Source organism: Danio rerio, chromosome 3 (genome assembly GCF_052040795.2).
Source record: "Danio rerio strain M-AB ecotype USA chromosome 3, GRCz13ab, whole genome shotgun sequence".
Classification (NCBI taxonomy): domain Eukaryota; kingdom Metazoa; phylum Chordata; class Actinopteri; order Cypriniformes; family Danionidae; genus Danio; species Danio rerio.
The window spans coordinates 12,764,832-12,783,092 of NC_141023.1; the positions used below are offsets into that span (position 1 = coordinate 12,764,832).

An 18,261-nucleotide genomic window follows, 5' to 3' on the forward strand; every position below is an offset into this window, starting at 1 on the left:
GTTTACGGCATGTTTACCCTCTCACTTCTCCTTTTTCACATTTGATGTTTGTCTCCATTTCTCGCTCCCTCCTTCTCTTCCGCCACATCTGTTTTCACCTCCTCTGTCAGTCTTTGCTTATCCGTCTTTAAGAGTGCTTCACGGTTTGCTTTCTGATGCTTCAAGATGAACACGACGACCCAAAACATTACTACAGGTAAAAAGACAAAAAAAAAAAACACTTACATTTAGTACAGTGCTGAATTTTTATGAAGACTAACTGTTTAAGAGTTGTTTGTAGAGATAATTCGTACATATTAATTAATAGATAGTGCCTTTTGGGGGTTAATAATTAATAATCACTCTTAAATTTTTTAAAACAAAAAAGTAATAATGTCAAATTTACTTCTAAATTGTTGTGTTTTTGGTGCGTATTGGGTAGTTTTGCAGTATAAGAAACACTTCAGAAAAAAAAAAACTACACTAGTAAAGGTTAGTTTTTGGGAAGTGTGTTATGGTAGAAAGGAAATGTGTGGCAGCTGCTAAGAAACAAAAAGACACCTTGTCCCTTGGGATCGCATGTGAAAAGAAACAGAGTAAGACTGAAAGTGTGAGGGGGGTCTCAGAAATCAAGCAAATCTATAAGTTTACAGTGCTTTTGAACAGAAAGTTTTGTCTAGCGAGTGAAAAAATGTATCATTTTCAGTTTAATGATCATTTCAATGATAATACAGAAGAATATAATAGGCTGCGTTTTGAGTTTAACACTGTAAAATGTCATTTATTGCAGTTATTTTACGTAACAACTTGAAGCAATATCTTGTGATAAAATGTTTTGAGTGTACACGGCAACAGTATTTATGTAGGCTGTAGTGGTTAAACAGTGGTCATCTGGTCAATCATTCATTCAGAAATGAAGAAAACAACTCTTTTTATGAGTGGATAATTGAATCATTCAAATCACGAATAACTGGATTATCAAATTGTTCCCAACGCAGCTTAATTCAGAAACAAAACATGTTAATTGAACATAGACTGTTCACAACTGTTGTATAAACTTGCTATTCGATTGATAGCCATTGCTTATATATTGTTTATATTATTAAATTGAGTTACGTGAATTAAGCTATAAGCTAAATCTGCCAGTAGGTGGCTGTAAACGTTAAATTAATAAATCAAATGTTCAATTGATTCCTTCAAATGGATGATTCATTCAGAAATTAAGTAAATAGGTGTGTTCGACTACATGCATCGCTGTGCAGATCTTAAAGTGGTGCACGTCAGTTAGAAATTTTGTCCGGATTGACGCTGCGCCGACGCCACTTGACTGTCACATGTGGCATCAAAGTACCGCGACAGCACTTCGAGATCAAATGGCAGACTCAGCCAGTGCAGCATCTGAAGAGCGACTGCTGGAGCTGCGATGACAACACGGATATTACATGACAACAACCACCTGTGTTTCGGGTTTATTATTGGACAAATTCCGTCTCACAAATTTCAAAAAAACAATTCATTTTTCATACCATCTCTATCTTGTACACATCGTGCTTATTAAAAGACTACAAATATTTTATTGCAGCATCATCTTTTGTTCAATAATTTGTTTATGAAGACTAGACTGTTTGCACAGGTTTATTCAACCTTTTTATACAGAGTATTTACTTTATTCAGCACCATAAATGGTTCAAATTATATATTTTAGTAATCAACCTATTTATTAACTCAAATAAGTCTTACAAACTTGTAATAAAATAATTATCATTATTGATCTTAAAAGATTTCTTGATGAATTAGTTTTAAAAAATGTTATTAAATATAAAACTATGTGATTCTAAAATATTTTATTTCCTGTCAAGCAGTTTTTGCAGAAATGTTGTGACATTTATTTCTACTTAAAGTGTAACTTAGCTCATTTATTTTGCTCTTAAAGCTATTAAAGTGCTTTTTTAAAAATGCTTTTATTATCCAAAATAACCCCATTCGTGAATATTTATTTCCTTATTATGTGCCCTCTCGTTTTCCTCTATATTTCTCATGCGTTTGTTATATAGGCTACTTAAATTTAATTTATAATTGCCTTATTGTTTAATAATGAACTATAGTTCGTAAAGATTGTATTCTGTTTTATTTGTACTGCAAATCTTTTGCTGTTATAAATAAACAAATGGTGATGACGCCGTGTGATTCGGTCATGACTGCAGCAACTTTGACCCCTGTATTGTCCGACCTGACGGCTCCGTTTTCAACTCCGCCCCCGCCTGCGCTTAACCTTAAGTCGTGCTTCATATCGAACGCACCTAATGACTCTTTTTATAAGTAGATAATTGAATGATTCAGATCAATGAATCATCAATTTATTCAAAACACGGCTTCATTCAGAAGCAAAACACCTCTATATTGAACAGAGACACAACACTTCTACTATTTATTTACTGAACTGTTGTATAAACTTATTTGATTGATCGCTTTTAATTATGTATTGTTTATATTATAAAATGGAGTTGTGTGAATTAAGCTATAAATTAGATCTGCCAGTAGGTGGCAGTAACTGTCTAATGAATGAGTCAAATGTTCAATTGATTTGTTCAAATGGATGATTCGTTCAGAAATGAAGTAAATGACTCTTTTTATGAGAAGATAATTGAATGATTTAAATCACAGATCACTTAATTATTGATTTGTTCAAAACACACTTCATTCAGAAGCAAAACTACTCTTTATTGAATGAAGAGTTAGCACTTCTACTATTTAACTGTTGCATAAACTTATTTGACTGATAGCTACTACTTATGTATTGTTTGTATTATTAAACTGAGTCATGTGAATTAAGCTATAAGCTAAATCTGCCAGTAGGTGGCTGTAAATGTCTAATGAATGATTCAAATGTTCAATTAATTCATTCAAATGGATGATTCATTCAGAAATGTAGAAAATGACTCTTTATAAATAGATTATTGAATGATTCAAATCAACAAATCATCAATTCGTTCAAAACGCAGCTTCATTCAGAAGCAAACACCTCTTTATTAAACGAAGACACAAATATTCAACTATTTATTTACAAAACTGTTGTTTAAACTAGTTATTTGACTGATAGGAATTACTTATTTGCATAGTTTTTTGCTTTAAATAATAGGCTATGAACTAAATTAACCAGTAGGGGGCTGTAAATGCCTAATGAATGAGTCAAATATTCAACTGATTCAGTCAAATGGCTGATTCATTCAGAAATGAAGCAAACGACTAATTTTACTTCACTGATAGCTATTGCTTATATATTATATTATAAAGTTATGACATAAAAAATACTATAAATAATTTAACCATTTGCATGGTGTTTTATTATGTGACATATAAAATCGAACTGAATATTAATATCTAAAGAATGATGATTAAAACTTGCCCACAGGTGTGTTCCACAGCAAACCTGATCTCAAACCAGTCAAAACCAATTCAAATAACACAGGTATGCTTTGTGTGTGGCATAACATCATCATAAATCAGACGCTGGATCAGTTTTTCATTTGTGTGTGTTGTGTTTACAGCATCTCGGCCGGATTGGTTACTCTACTCTGTTCCTGTATCAGCTTTTGTGATTGGGATTGTCCTGTTCACAACCATCTGCAAAACACAGCGGCAGAGAAATGGCAATCGTCAACACACAGGCAAAGTTTTAGTTTTTTTTCAACGAAACTTAAATTATTAAGTAAAAAATTGTACAGTACAAAGAACAGAATTAGAGCTGAAATAAAGTTAAATATCAATCTTAAAACTTAAATCCATTAAAATATATTACAGTACATTTCAACACATATACATGTACATACATTTGCAATTTAGTACAATACTTTTCAGACCATATCAGTCACAATGAAATCTAAATGAACAAAATGTTATTTTTAAAAGTTATATATATATATATATATATATATATATATATATATATATATATATATATATATATATAGAAGTGGGCATAGATATTTTTTTATCTAGATTAATCTCACTGTAATCTTGGAATTAATCTAGATTAAAATGGCTCAATTGAATTCTGCCGAAGGCATTCATAACACAGCATGTGTGCTACCCAAATAATAAGTCTTTGAGAATGGGTTTCTCTAGCCAGGTGGCGCATTAGACCAGGGGCTCATCTCCTGTTTCCAAAAATGCATCACAACCTGCTTGAGAAACTATTCTACTATGATAATTGCTGATGAAAATAAATAATGTTCAAAAAGATGTACTTGTGTGTACTAACAGTTTATTCAGTTAAACATCAATTTTGAACTGTAGGCCTACATATGCTCAAAACAGTGATTTTTGATTACTGTAAACCGACTAAAGTCATAACTGAACTAAACAGAAATGGAATTAAGATGTGGAGTATGCAGATATTAGTGCCATTATTAAAGTAAACACCGCAATCAAACTATTATTACAGTCATGTAGGAGTTTTCACCATATTTTCCGACAAGATTCGCACAATCGGCTGTCAGTAAAGGACCACTGGCACACACACACACATCGTGAAATGCAGTTTTTTTTTCTTTCTATTTAGCGTACGTTATCAAATACCATAACACTCTCACCAGTTACACCTTATTTGTGTCTAATACCCCAGTTTGTCATGGGGGCATGAATGAAATATTCATGAGTGAAACTGGCGAACTGCAGTTAAAGTCACCCAAAATTACAGGAAACTCTTACATGAAAGCACTTCACGTAAACACCTTAATTATATTATTGTCTATTATGGCAAATAACCAGGGCTTTACATTAACACCCGCCAACCCGCCAAATGCGGGTAGATTTCAGCTCTGGCGGGTTAGACAGACACCTCCACTAGCCACTTTGGCTGGTTGGAAATCATTTTTAAATTGTAGTTTTCTTTTAGTGAAGTTTCACAAACTAAATTCGAGAGGAGCATGTGATATGATTGACTGCAGCAGGCCACCAATCTACATTCATTAGTTAGCCAATCAGATTAATCCAAACTCACTATAAGTAGCCTAGCTAGAACTACTCCCTTATCTTCGTTTTCCAAAGACACCCCCCATCTCCTCCTTTACCACAGGGAGCTCTCGAGAACCACCTGATCTCGTACTCCCCTCACAGCCTCTATAGACCAGGCGGGAGCCCTGTGCTCAACTATCTCCGAGCTCAGGGTCCTTAATTTTGAGCCCTGAAAAGTCATGTAAAATAAAAACTGATTGCATTGCGACAGCCCATTTGCTCATGCACACTGAGCAAGCTAATACACAATACACACAAGAAGTTAAATGAATGAGAAGGCATGTGGACATAACACAATATCTAAATATCTAAAGTCATTTTAGCCAAATTTATGCATTTAAAATATACTTTCCCAATAAGTAAAGTGTGGCTAGTGAAAATGGCCAGTGGCTAGTAACGATGGAAATCTACTAGCCACAGTGGCTGGTGATCAAAAAAAGTTAATGTCAAGCCCTGCAAATAACTACATCACTAATGTCCATGTAAGCATAGTCAGTAGTGTCTTTAAAGTAAGTGAAAGACCCAGAGGGGCATCCTGCTGATTTGATTCACTTTTTTGTCAGGCGTCTCAGTGGTTTGACTTTCATTCACCCTCATTCATTTTAAAAAGCACCTGCTCCGTTTTATGTGTATATGTTTTACTCGAACGCATAAACTTTGCAGGCGCCTGATACTAGTTATATGTGGAGCTAACGTTAATTAGATTTACTCCAGTGAACTGCATCCATGTTAGCATGTTAAGTTTGATGAGGTAATTTCACAGTTTGAGTACACAAAGGTTCCGAAACTTGTCCGAAATTCGGCCAGGTATACATCCGCTCTAAAATATCAAGGTGAAAGTCATCACAACTTGCGTAGAACAGACACAGCTCTCAACCCAACTTTAAGAATAGATTAACGGCGATATATTTATCGTGCGATAAGAGTCTCGTGTTAACGCAGCACGTTAACGCCGATAACGTCCCACCACTAATATATATGTACCAACTGTCTGACCAACTGACCCACCATAAACAATTCCAGGATATGTTTTTACGCAGCAGATGCCCTTCCGGCTGCAACCCAGTACTGGGAAACATCCATTTTTAAACAAAATCAAAAAAAATTTTTAACTAAAAAGTTAAAAAAAAAAAAATGTTAAAATATTTTATTAAAAATATGTTTTAAATATTTTAAATAATAATATTTTATAATACTATATACAAAAAAATACTCTAATTTACATTTATATATTAAATTAACACCATCTGAAGACATACATACACAAATATAAGCAAATAATTAACATAAAAGCTTCTTGTTTAATTATTCATTACTGAACAATTCTTGCTCTAATTCTTTTATAATATTATTACATTCTTTTTTTATAAATGTAATTTTTTTATTTGCAGCCACTGCAAAGAAGAGGCCACAAACAAATGGAAACGCGGTCACTGTTAACAACTTTGGGTGATGCATTTGCCTTTTGGCAAACTTATTTTTCTTTTTATTCACACTTCTTTATTGCTTTAAATGTTTTATACTTGGCATATATGTCTGGCAAAGCTGACACTATTAGCAAAAATAACTTAATTAATCCTAAAAAAAAAAAAATCTGACATTTTTTAGGTAAAGAAAAAAAACAACAACATATAACATGTAATACTACAACAAATAACAATTATAATAATACACATACAGTAACAATATCATAACATAACATTTTGGTAAAAAAAAAAAAAAAAGTTTATCAAAAAAAAAAGTGTCATACTTGGTCCAAACACAAGTTTACCTGAAAGCTAACTTTAAAGCCTAAATTTCCACCTTAAATTTGAAGCATTTTGTTTAGAATTTTGGTTTGGAGATAAAGTTTTTGAAAATATATATTCAAAATGCATTTCAGTGCATTCAAAGTTTATTAAAGTTAAAGTTGGAAATGTAGTTTTAGACTCTTTGCTCTTGATGTTTTGAAAGGTCATAAAGAGATTATAATTCCTACAGCAAAAATCCAATTTAGTACTATAATAGGTCCTGAAAATAAAATAAAACTCTTATTGATCTAAATAGTACAATCATTTAATGGAAAGGAATGCCATGCAACAGTATTTCATCTTCCATTTCATATAAAAAAGGTTTGTTTTTAATAGGTTTCTTCACATTTTTATCAAGACTTTCCTTACCAAATCTCTTCATTTTTCTGCTTCTCACCTTTGACCGCCTGTCATTGATTTGTTTACTTTTGTTCATGTTTCAATCAATTACTGGAAACATGCAATAGACACAAATGCATTCATTCATTTTCCTTTAGCTTAGTCACTTATTTATTAGGGGTCGCCACAGCGGAATGAACCGCCAATTATTTCAGGATATGTTTTACGCAGTGGATGCCTTTCCAGCTGCAACCCAGTACTGGGAAACACCCATACATTATTACATTCAATTTAAATAAAGCGGACTGTGGGGGAAACTGGAGCACCCGGAGGAAACCCACCCAAACACAGGGAGAACATGCAAACTGCACACAGAATTGCCAACTGGCCCAGCCGGGACTCGAGCCAGAGACATTCTTGCTGTGAGGCGACATCGCTAACCTCATGCCGCTCTAACACAAATGCAAATAAAACAAATGTTTACAACAAAACTCACCCCATAACAGCTCCAAAATAACTGCAGGTGTTGCTTGCCTCAGTTAAGGAAAGTGTTCATGACTTCCCCATAAGAAAGAGACGAGCAAAGACTTCTCTTACCAAATCTCCATTTTCTGCTTTTTATCTTTAACCGTCTGTCATGGATTTGTTTATTTATTAGTTTTTCATGCTTCAATCAATGACTGGCTGTTTATTTGTGTGCTGGAAATATACAAATAAAAGAAATGTGTATTAAAATGTCTGTTTTGTGTTTTTGTACAGCAGCAGCACTCAGAGATACATGGAGAAACCTCAAAACAACAAGAAGGGTAAAATATAGCTATTTTAAAAATGTTTTTGTATATAAAAAGGTGATCACTACACCACATTACACTATTAAACATATCTGTTTATAAACAGTTTCTGTATGTGACTCACAAGTGTTTTGAGTTTATTTACAGCTGTGAATTGCATTATGAGGTCTTGATCTCTGCTCTGTCGACTTTTAATGTTGGAAATTCAACTCTACAGTTTAACAAAGTGACTTTAATTGAATTTTAGTAATAATATATTGTATAAGAAGTAATATAAAGAGAAATAACTAAGTAAAATTACTGAAAATGTACTGGAAGTTACTTGTATTGCAAGGTTTTTGTACCATCACACCAACCCGGGTGATATATCATATTAGAAATGTTCATTTGTCAAATTGACAAATCAAGATCCCATAATGCCATTCAAATGCATAAATAAATATTAAAAATAAAAAAAAACAAATTACAAAATATGAAAGACTGCTTATTTACTGATATTTTTAACACTCAAGACGCAGTCAATATGTATTGCTTGTTCGGACAGATGAGACTCAGTCCTATGAGAATGTGGAGGCAGCAATCTACAACAACCAGGACAAGATCACATTTTATGTTTCTCCAGATGAAGGTATGGTTTGTCCTGTCTGACAGTGATTTTCTGAGTGCTTTTTTTTATTGGTGTATTTAATGGGTGTTGCTTATAGATTATCTGAACCCAGATGCAACTGGAGAAGAGGAAATGATGAGGACAGAGGAACAACTAAACACCCTGCAGCTGCCCAGCAATCTGACCGACACCGGTGAAGACGGACACTTTATTTTTACACATACTGTACATTAGGACTGCACGATATTAACAAATCTGATGTTGCACTTACACTCAAAAAATGTTTGGTGTTGATTCAAACTACACTATATAAAAATATCTGTAATTTTTATGGTTTGTTTCCGGGCAGCTGGGGTGCCGAAAAAAAAAGTAAAATAACGGCCGTTAAATTACATAAATATACTGTAAAATAGCGGATATTAAATTACAGAAATAAATAAAGTTTTTTGGTAAACTTCTGTAATTTAATATTCTTTATTTTATGGTAAATTTTTGTAATTTAATATGTGTTATTCTATGGTAAATTTCTGTAATTTAATATGCTTTATTTTATGGTAAATTTCTGTAATTTAATATGCGTTATTTTATGGTAAATTTCTGTAATTTAATATGCGTTATTCTATAGTAAATTTCTGTAATTTAATATCCGTTATTTTATGGTAAATTTCTGTGATTTAATATCCTTTATTTTACGGTAAATTTCTGTAATTTAAAATCCGTTATTTTATGGTAAATTTCTGTAATTTAATATCCGTTATTTTATTGTACATTTCTGTAATTTAATATGCGTTATTTTATGGTAAATGTCTGTAATTTAATATCCGTTATTTTATTGTAAATTTCTGTAATTTAATATCCGTTATTTTATTGTACATTTCTGTAATTTAATATGCGTTATTTTATGGTAAATGTCTGTAATTTTATATCCATTATTTTATTGTACATTTCTGTAATTTAATATGCGTTATTTTATGGTAAATGTCTGTAATTTTATATCCATTATTTTATGGTAAAATTCTGTAATTTAATATCCGTTATTTTATGGTAAACTTCTGTAATTTAATATCCGTTATTTTATGGTAAATGTCTGTAATTTAATATCCGTTATTTTATGGTAAAATTCTGTAATTTAATATCCGTTATTTTATGATAAATTTCTGTAATTTAATATCCATTATTTTATGGTAAATTTCTGTAATTTAATATCCGTTATTTTATGGTAAAATTCTGTAATTTAATATCCGTTATTTTATGGTAAACTTCTGTAATTTAATATCCGTTATTTTATGGTAAATGTCTTTAATTTAATATCCGTTATTTTACTTTTTTTCGGCTCCCAGCTGCTGGAAATAAAGTGTATAATTGTGGATTTTTTTTTTTTTTACAGTGTACTTGTTTAAAATGAGCTAAAACAAAACAATTCCTGAGTTTTTTGGCGATAACTTAATTGTTTTACGCTCAATCACTTAAATTTGTAAAAGCTACTAAGTTAACTCAATTCCTAAATGTTATCCCCAACACACATCCTTTGTGTGAAACAGTGTGTAAAAATGCTGGGTTCCACACAATTCATTCACGTTGGCCCAACACAAATTGATTAAGCTAACGTAAAAAAGGTGGACTGAACACAAAACAATCAAGTTGTGCCTAAAATTTTGTTTCGTTAGCAGAATTATTAGCCCTCCTGCATTATTAACCCCCTGTATACTTTGAAAGCAAATCACACCTAAGAGAGATGACTTTAATGCTTTTTAAAAAAAACAATTCCAAGTTTAAATGTTAGAATGTTCAAATTGAATAGGGCATAGGGGGATAACTGGGAATAGAACACAGCCAGGAACTATGTTTCTAACTACAGCTTCAGAGGTGTAGTTACAAGTGCACAAGTTTGCGACGCAGTTTGCGAATGTTCGTTGGAATGACGGATTTGAGAAACGTCAAATCAATGAACTATGTTTGTAACAACGGAACTTGCGGCCTTAGTTGGCTAACAATGGTTTTCAGAAACACAACCCTGATCGAGGTATTATTTAGACTATGCAACAACAAAATTTGCCTAATATATTTCCCTGTTCGTTTGACAAAGTTTGTACAGGCTCTTGGTGTAGTGGATGTGAATAGGGGAAGGTTGTATCTCAGTTGGATTTGTGGTCTGATGTGTTTGATCTCTTTTCTCTACAGATGGAGAGTCATATGAGAATATGGAGGGATGCGTGTATGCTCAACCCCGCAAACGAACACAACGAATTCAAAACACCACTGAAGATGAAGGTGAGAGACCACACACACATATAGCTGAATGTGTGCTATAAACCTAAAATTCTGTTCATATTGCAATAATCAGAGTTCCACTTCCCACGGATCAATTTTTAAAATATCATGGAATTTTAAAATGTCTAATACAGATATCGAATCTTTGAATGTCAGGGAAATTTATATTTCTTTGTTTAAGTCAAGGGATACCAGGATTTATTTTATTTTTTATTTTAGTTAGTATTTTTATCGTGTTGTTTTTGTTACATTTTTGTTTATTTTGTCATTTAAAACTGTATTTTTCATTTATCAAAATGTCATTTTTCGAATACATTTTTTTGGTCATATTGTTGTATTTAAACTTTTTTTTAATTGTTTTCTATATGTTACATAAGTGGCTGCTGACAGAATTTACAATATAGCAAATTAGGTGTCACACATTTTGTATTTTTGTCTTTGCAGCCAGCATCTAGTCACACATTGGAAGTCTTTGAGACTTGAGCACTGTAAAAAAGGCTGGGTTCCACACAATCAGTTTGTGTTGGGACCAAATGAAGAAATTAAGTTAACTTATTCGTTTTTATAACATTTAAGTTTGAACAAAAAACAATTAAGTTGTGCCAAAAAAAAAAAAACTCAGGAATTGTGATGTTTCAGCTCATTTTAAATTAGTAGTTTGAACCAACAGCAAACAACATTTTTTAAGTGTAAGACAATTTAACTTCCAGTCTAGGGGCTCTATTTTAACTATCTAGGCACAAAGTCTAAAGCAAATGGCGAAAAAGCATTATAGATTCATGTCTGAATCCACTTTTGCTATTTTAATGATGGAAAATATGCACTGCCCCCCGGCAAAGGTCTAACAGGGTTGTGCTTATTCTCTCAATGAGTTATGGGTGTGTTTTGAGCATATTGTGCATTAAACTAATCAGAGTCTCCTCTCCTATTCCCTTTAACAGTCAGTTGGGTCGTGGCATGTTGCATTTGCTATTTACATCGCGGATTTTGTTAGTGGAAAAACTGAACACTTCACTAGCGAGAAAACAGTTAAACAGACCATCTGCAGCGAGGATAAAGAACGAGCCTCCTCTATTTGGCCTCTTTACTTTCTCTTTACCTTACTTTTACTCTTTACTCCTTTACTTCAGTGGATAAGGAAACGGTGTTGTACGCATTCCACTGAAGACATCCATTACCCTACATATTCAATTTAGTTTTTAAAACTTTTTCTAAATTCGGTTCCAGCAAAAGAATATATGAACAATAATAACCGAGTAAAGTCAAAAAGCACACACGTCCTGTTCTTATGCTCCTTATGGTGATGCATACGTCTCCAAAACCTGACAGGTGGACAAATCTAAACCTGTTTTTATTAGTGCAAATATAAATATACGTATAATAAATAATACTGCTAATAATAATATCATACTAAAGTAAATTGTCATAAATACTGTCCCCCGACATGAAGAAGGCAGAGGTTTTTATATTTATGTAGAAAATTATAATTTTGTAACATTTCAATCCTTCTTTCAATCCTTCAATCTTGTTTTCATATGTAAAGATATTTGTGTATTGTTGTACATTCTGTGTGTATTAAGCAATGTGTATGTGTTTGAACCTGCATAGGTGCATAACATAACTAACGCATTCAGCGCTGCACTTTAGAGCAGCTTTTAGTTGGTCAATGTTGCAGTTTTTTTTCAGTTCTTTAAAATAGCAACACACCAACAATGCGCCTTAACACACCTCCTTTTTAGACCAGCACACCCATGAGTTCACAAACTGGCGCAAATAGGATTTGCCATTTAAACAACGTGGTGTAAAACTTGAAAATTAGGGTCGCGCTGGTCTAGAAATAGTAACAAATCGTGCCAAATACGTCTTGCACCTTATTGCGCCAGGTGTATGATAGATTTGTTTCAGGATTTAGTATTGTGTCCTAAACAGATACAATGTTAAAACATGTGATTAAAGATATATTTTTCTTTTCTATAGTTTGCTCATATATACAGCTGAAGTCAGAATTATTAGCCCCCCTTTGAATTTATTATTATTATTTTTTTATATTTCTCAAATGATGTTTTGCAGGGCAGGGAAATTTTCACAGTATGTCTGATAACCTTTTTTCTTCTAGAGAAAGTCTTATTTGTTTTATTTCGGCTAGAATAATAGCAGTTTTACATTTTTTAAACACCATTTTAAGGACAAAATTATTAGCCCCTTTAAGATATTTTTTTCCGATAGTCTACAGAACAAAACATCGTTATACAATAACTTGCCTAACTACCCTAACCTGCCTAGTTAACCTAATTAACCTAGTTAAGCCTTTAAATGTCACTTTAAGCTGTATAGAAGTGTCTTGAAAAATATGTAATAAAATGTTATTTACTGTCATCATGGCAAAAAAGAAATCAGTTATTAAAATTGATTAAAACTATTATGTTTAGAAATGTGTTGAAAAAAAATCTTCTCTCCCTTAAACAGAAATTAGGGCAAAATATTTCAGGGGGACGAATAATTCTGACTTCAACTGTATGTAAATTAATAATTAATCAGTGAAAGTTGAAAAAATGTCTCAATTTGAATAAACTCTGTCATGTTTTCTCTAAACTCTAAAAACTTTTTCCCCCCTTAGACTATATTAATCCAGATGATGATGGAAATCCCATTATGGACCACACTGACACTGGTACGTTGCTTCAATGTGTGTTGTTTAGTTTGTAAACTTGTGTTTTCAATGAAATAAATACTAATCTTGTTCTCTTCAGAGTCGTATGAAATAATGTCTGGGTCAGACTGTATATACAACAATTCAGGCTTCACAGCAGTCCATGATTTAGAGGATGGAGGTGAGTTTGTGATGTCTGTTTATGTGTGATTATGTTTGTAATAATACACACAAGATATCATGTCACTCACTCATATAGACTTAAATTAGGGGAAATACAACAGTCTGTATAGAGTGGAGGAACTATGGTGTCAATAATAAAAACCTGGAAGCGAGTTAGCATTTTAGCACTTCCTGCTTCCGTCGTCTCAGAGTCAATGTCTTTTGTTCAATGGTATTTCAGTTCAATCGCTTAAATATGGTCTGTGGTAAACTCAAACTCATTTTAAATTGACAACAATAGGTAGCCGCTGCACTACAGAGTGTGACTATTCTGTGGATCACGGGTTCTCAACTGGTTTGACCATGGGACCCACATTTTTAAATGGTCATCAAGCCGCGACCCAAATTTTTGGGAACTTTAATACAATTTTAGGAATTATACTTAATTTGCATTTATTTTTTAACATAAACAAATAGTGACAGATACAAGAAATTCACCAAGACTTACCAATAAACAATATTTTATTAAAACGACAAATACTGTTAATAATAAACTGTTAATAAAACATGTTTTCTGGTTTCTAAATGTTGTTTTAATTTAGAAAGTTTCATGCTCTCTTATGAGAGCACCTCACTACATTTGACACTGAGGCTTTAAGTCTTTTTCGTACTTGCGCTTCAACATATTTGTTGCAATAATTAAATTGAATTTCACATGTCAAACAGTACGGTTGTCGCGCACACATTTCAAAATAAAAGTCCGGTATAAGCAAAATAACTTAAAAAAATAAACTTTTGTTGTTTTTTTGACCACACGCGACCCACCAGTTGAGAGACACTGCTGTGGATCACTCTATTTAGTTTGGTCTTCCTTCCTCAACCTTTATGGCTGTTTTTAACTGGATAATTGCTGTAGCTACAAGATACTTTCACGTTTTATTCTACATAATAAAACACACCAGTTAAACCATCCTCATGATTTTTTTACACTGTTAGTTTAAGGTTGCTAACAAGTTGCTAAATTGAACTATAGTCCATTAAAGAGGCATTTAATTTAATTTTTCCTATATTGTAATGTACATCCATGTGTTCAGAAATGAAGAAAAGTCATTTCGAGGGGGCAGAGAAGGTTATGGGGTTTGATTAAAAGATTATGAGGACAAATTATACAGCACTATATATCAGGGGCGCCTGCAGGATTTTATTCCAAGGTATGCACAAATCCAGCACCGCCCGCCTCCTTCCCCCAATCATGTCAAGAAACACGGATGCTTACAGTCAAAGGCTACATTATTTAAGGGCATTCGTTATGACATAATTTTAATATTTCGCTGAAATCTAAATGTAATAAAAGCACATCAGCACCTAGGAAAAATCAGACGCTCAAGACGTACTCTTTAAAATGATGACATGTTAAAAAATTGCAAATATATGACAAAAGATTGTGATACAATAAAATTATTGAAGCATTAATTAAATACTTACTTTCCGCTGACCGAAAATTATCCACCCGCAAAGTAGTAGTGGATGGGCTCAAACAAAAATATAACTAATTTGTATATTTTTCTTGGTAGTATATAGTTTGTCTCTTTGTTTAAATATTTTTCTTTGTCAGTTCTCTTCTAGATAAAATAAAAAAAACGAATGACAAGTGCTTCAAAAGAAATTTGCTATGCTTTAACAATGCCGAATCACGAACTGGATTGTCAAATAAAATAATAATCTAGCCTAAATAAAAGTAAAATGAAATATTCAGTTTTAGAGAAGCCTATATTAAACTGTTTTCCATGTTGCGTCGGTCAGTTACAATTTAATTCATTTAGTCAAATAATTTGAATTAGCAGGACAGGCGTTTACAAATTCGCATATAGCATATTTTGGCAACAGCACTGAATATCTTCGCACATCACCTCAGTGGAACAAACTCGGTTGAAAGGTGAGAAAACTCAGAAACTCGTTGTGAGAATAAAGATGGTTTGCTTATTTATGACACTGTCAGATAAAATAGTTTAAAACACCTTGAATGCTAGCGGTTCCATGCGAGGAGGCTGATCTGATCTGATCTGTCTGATGAAAGAGACAGTTTCCCCGGCTCAGGTGCTGATGAGACTGCGGTCTCGACTAGGTGTGGTGGATCAGTATTTGTCTCATTAGTTTTAGGCCTTTTGGGAAATGTCTCAATTAAGTTTATCTGTTTTAAAGAGCGTTTACTGATTTTGAACCTTGTTTTAAACAATAGCTATCTGAATTGTAATTTTTAGGTGCGGAAAAACCACCGGCAAAACTAAAGCCAATAGATTTCTTTACCCATCTCTAGGCCCACACGGAATCTGCGCGCGCAGAATTCCACAGATTTTTCGCCGATTTTCCGCAGATTTCCGCAGATTTCTGCAGATTTTTAGCCTATCATTAATTCTGTTTATTTACTTCAGTAAATGTGTAAATCTGGATTTATTCAGTTTTTATTCAGTAATTTATTACTTTTTATTTAATATATTAAGGTGTAAGTAATGATACTCCGCTGGATACTCCCAAAATTTTTCCACAGAAATCCACAGATTTTTACCAAAATTCTACGCAGAAATAGCAAAAAATGTCCACAGATTCCGTCTGGCCCTGCCCATCTCCCACCATGCAAGTACATACACACTTTAAAACACACAAACGCACACCTTTATTTGTTGTCATTCTTTCTTACTTTGTCAATATATCATAGTATATACCGTTTAATAATGAATTTAAATTATGTAATAAACGGCTGCAGGTACCACTGCTATATATACAGAGAAAAATCAGAGGAGTACATTTTAAATTTTGACCTTCCAATTTTTCATGTGTCTTAGTTCACAATGTAACTATCAGCCACAATATTGTGACCATGCCCCTCTTACTGTTAGTTTGCTATGAGAGAATGAAAGCCCCGCCCTCTCCTCAATATTCCGTGTCAGTTGAAAGTGCATCAACATACTGAAATAAAAGTCTCTGCTGGGTCATGCAGACTGTAATGAGCATTTAGCAGACAACAAAACCGAAGCTCGTTTAGCATTTTGAGTTTTGTAAACAAAAACAACGGTCCCAACGTATTTCCTGTTTTACATTTTTAGTTTCTACAGCTTCCGAGAATCAAAGCCACGTATTGATAAATAGCTGTTTTAACATTAAGTTATGATTGAATTGCCTCTTGAATTGACTTAAAATGCTCATTTCAGATTCATATGAAGTGATGGACGAAGTCCCGATCTAGAAAGAGATGGATGGATGAGGAGAACAGAGGGAATGAGAGACATGTGGAGAAACAGACAACTGGAAAACTGAAAGAGTCGGACAAAACCAACCTGAATTCTAAATGAACTATTTAGACATACAAATCTTATATTCCACAATTCATCACTGCATTTTTTTTGTAGTTTCATTTGTTTTGTACAGACCATAATGTTTCATTTAAAAAAAAATGTTTCATAAGTAAAGATAAGTTAGGATTTAAGGTTTTAAATTTTCTAAAGGGAAATTATAATTTTTACTATTTGCAAATATTAATATTTCAAAACACACTCACATTCACTCCTGATTTGGCACTCTTGTTTTGTAGTGATTTGCTGTTAGTTTCTATTGTACTTTATTAGCTCCGCCCTTATCTTGCTCAGCTTGTTTCTACTAATGCAGGTGTGTCCAACCTCAGTCCTGGAGGGCTGGTGTCCTGCTGAGTTTAGCTCCAACTTGCTTCACTGCACATGCAATGACGTTTTTAATATATCTAGTAAGAGCTTGATTAGGTCAGGTGTCTATGATTAGGGTTGGAGCTAAACTCTCCAGGACACTGGCCATCTAGGACCGAGTTTGGACACCCCGGTACTAATGTATTTTAAGTTGTAGTTTTTTTGTGTGACGTTCATGCTTTTCCTCACTTCTCTTTTGTTTCCTTTAGTTTCTTCTGGTCTGGATTGTTAATAAAATCCATAACCTTTTGGATCTGCCTCATTTCTGATAAAATTCAGCTAGGGATAACATGTATCCTACTTTTTTCAATTATATTATATTATTTCTATTACAATCTTAATCCTTAAAACATAAAAAATTAACAACGGTTCTTACATTGTTATATTTGCATTTTAAAAACGAATAACATAGGCTTAAATCGTATTGTTCCCAGTGGCGCCCCCAGAAAATTTTCTTAGGGGTGGCCAAGTAAGGCCACAACAAATCTTGGGGTGGCACACAAAAAATTATGAATTGTGTATATATTGTGAATAAGGAGTAATGTTTTATTTTTGTTTTTGGTATAATAAATAATGAAGTTTTAATGAATTCCAATAATTACTCTTGAAATATTGTAATTTATTCCGCAAGTACAAGTGCAAACCAAATAAAAATCAATATTTAGTCTAAAACCTCTTTCAGGTAAGTTATTTCTTGTACAACATACAATATATGCCATGTCCAACATTAATGAATTATGAATAATGAATATGATTAATGAATGAATTAATAAACCAAACAAAACCCAACAAAATTTTGAAAAGCAGATTTCAAAATGCATCTAGTTATTTATTTTGGATTTGTGGTTTTCAATCAGATGAAACACAACTTTCTCATTTCAAAAATAATAATTTCTTAATAAAAAGTGTGCAATCTCAGTGAATCAGCTTCGTCAGTGGC

General features: G+C 32.9%; 3 protein-coding genes across 6 annotated transcripts in view; 2 read left to right on the plus strand and 1 right to left on the minus strand.

Moving 5' to 3' along the window:
• The window catches only part of dnaaf5 (dynein axonemal assembly factor 5), a 571,499-nt gene that overhangs the window by 433,418 nt on the left and 119,820 nt on the right, over positions 1–18,261 (plus strand). The window lies entirely within an intron of this gene.
• Positions 1–18,261, minus strand: part of amdhd2 (amidohydrolase domain containing 2) — a 52,141-nt gene that overhangs the window by 33,167 nt on the left and 713 nt on the right. Inside the window, exons 2-3 of one of the 3 annotated variants that reach the window (XM_087242394.1) lie at positions 3,526–3,603; positions 18–190 (exon numbers count right to left, since the gene is read on the minus strand). The gene's annotated coding sequence lies outside the window, so the exon portion shown is untranslated. Of the gene's footprint in view, positions 1–17; positions 191–3,385; positions 3,604–18,261 lie in introns of all 3 variants that reach the window. The other 2 variants (XM_087242393.1, XM_087242391.1) reach the window with 2 other exon arrangements.
• Positions 57–17,570, plus strand: LOC108182805 (uncharacterized). 2 transcript variants are annotated; one of them, XM_087244036.1, is made up of 11 exons: positions 57–196; positions 3,392–3,448; positions 3,528–3,647; positions 6,387–6,444; positions 7,884–7,930; positions 8,460–8,543; positions 8,620–8,715; positions 10,704–10,793; positions 13,411–13,464; positions 13,544–13,624; positions 16,815–17,570. In XM_087244036.1, the coding sequence occupies exons 1-11, from the start codon at positions 166–168 to the stop codon at positions 16,847–16,849; spliced, it is 753 nt and encodes a 250-aa protein (XP_087100162.1). In that variant the 5' UTR covers positions 57–165; the 3' UTR covers positions 16,850–17,570. The 2 variants fall into 2 exon arrangements, with proteins under 2 accessions (XP_087100162.1, XP_087100163.1); XM_087244037.1 differs by having other exon boundaries at positions 7,887–7,930.

Excerpts from the sequence above, each read along its gene's own strand:
- LOC108182805 (XM_087244036.1), top strand. The coding sequence starts at position 166 with ATGAACACGACGACCCAAAACATTACTACAG. Across the intron at positions 7,931-8,459 it reads ACCTCAAAACAACAAGAAGG|ATGAGACTCAGTCCTATGAG; the intron begins GTAAAATATAGC and ends TTGTTCGGACAG. Across the intron at positions 10,794-13,410 it reads AAACACCACTGAAGATGAAG|ACTATATTAATCCAGATGAT; the intron begins GTGAGAGACCAC and ends TTCCCCCCTTAG.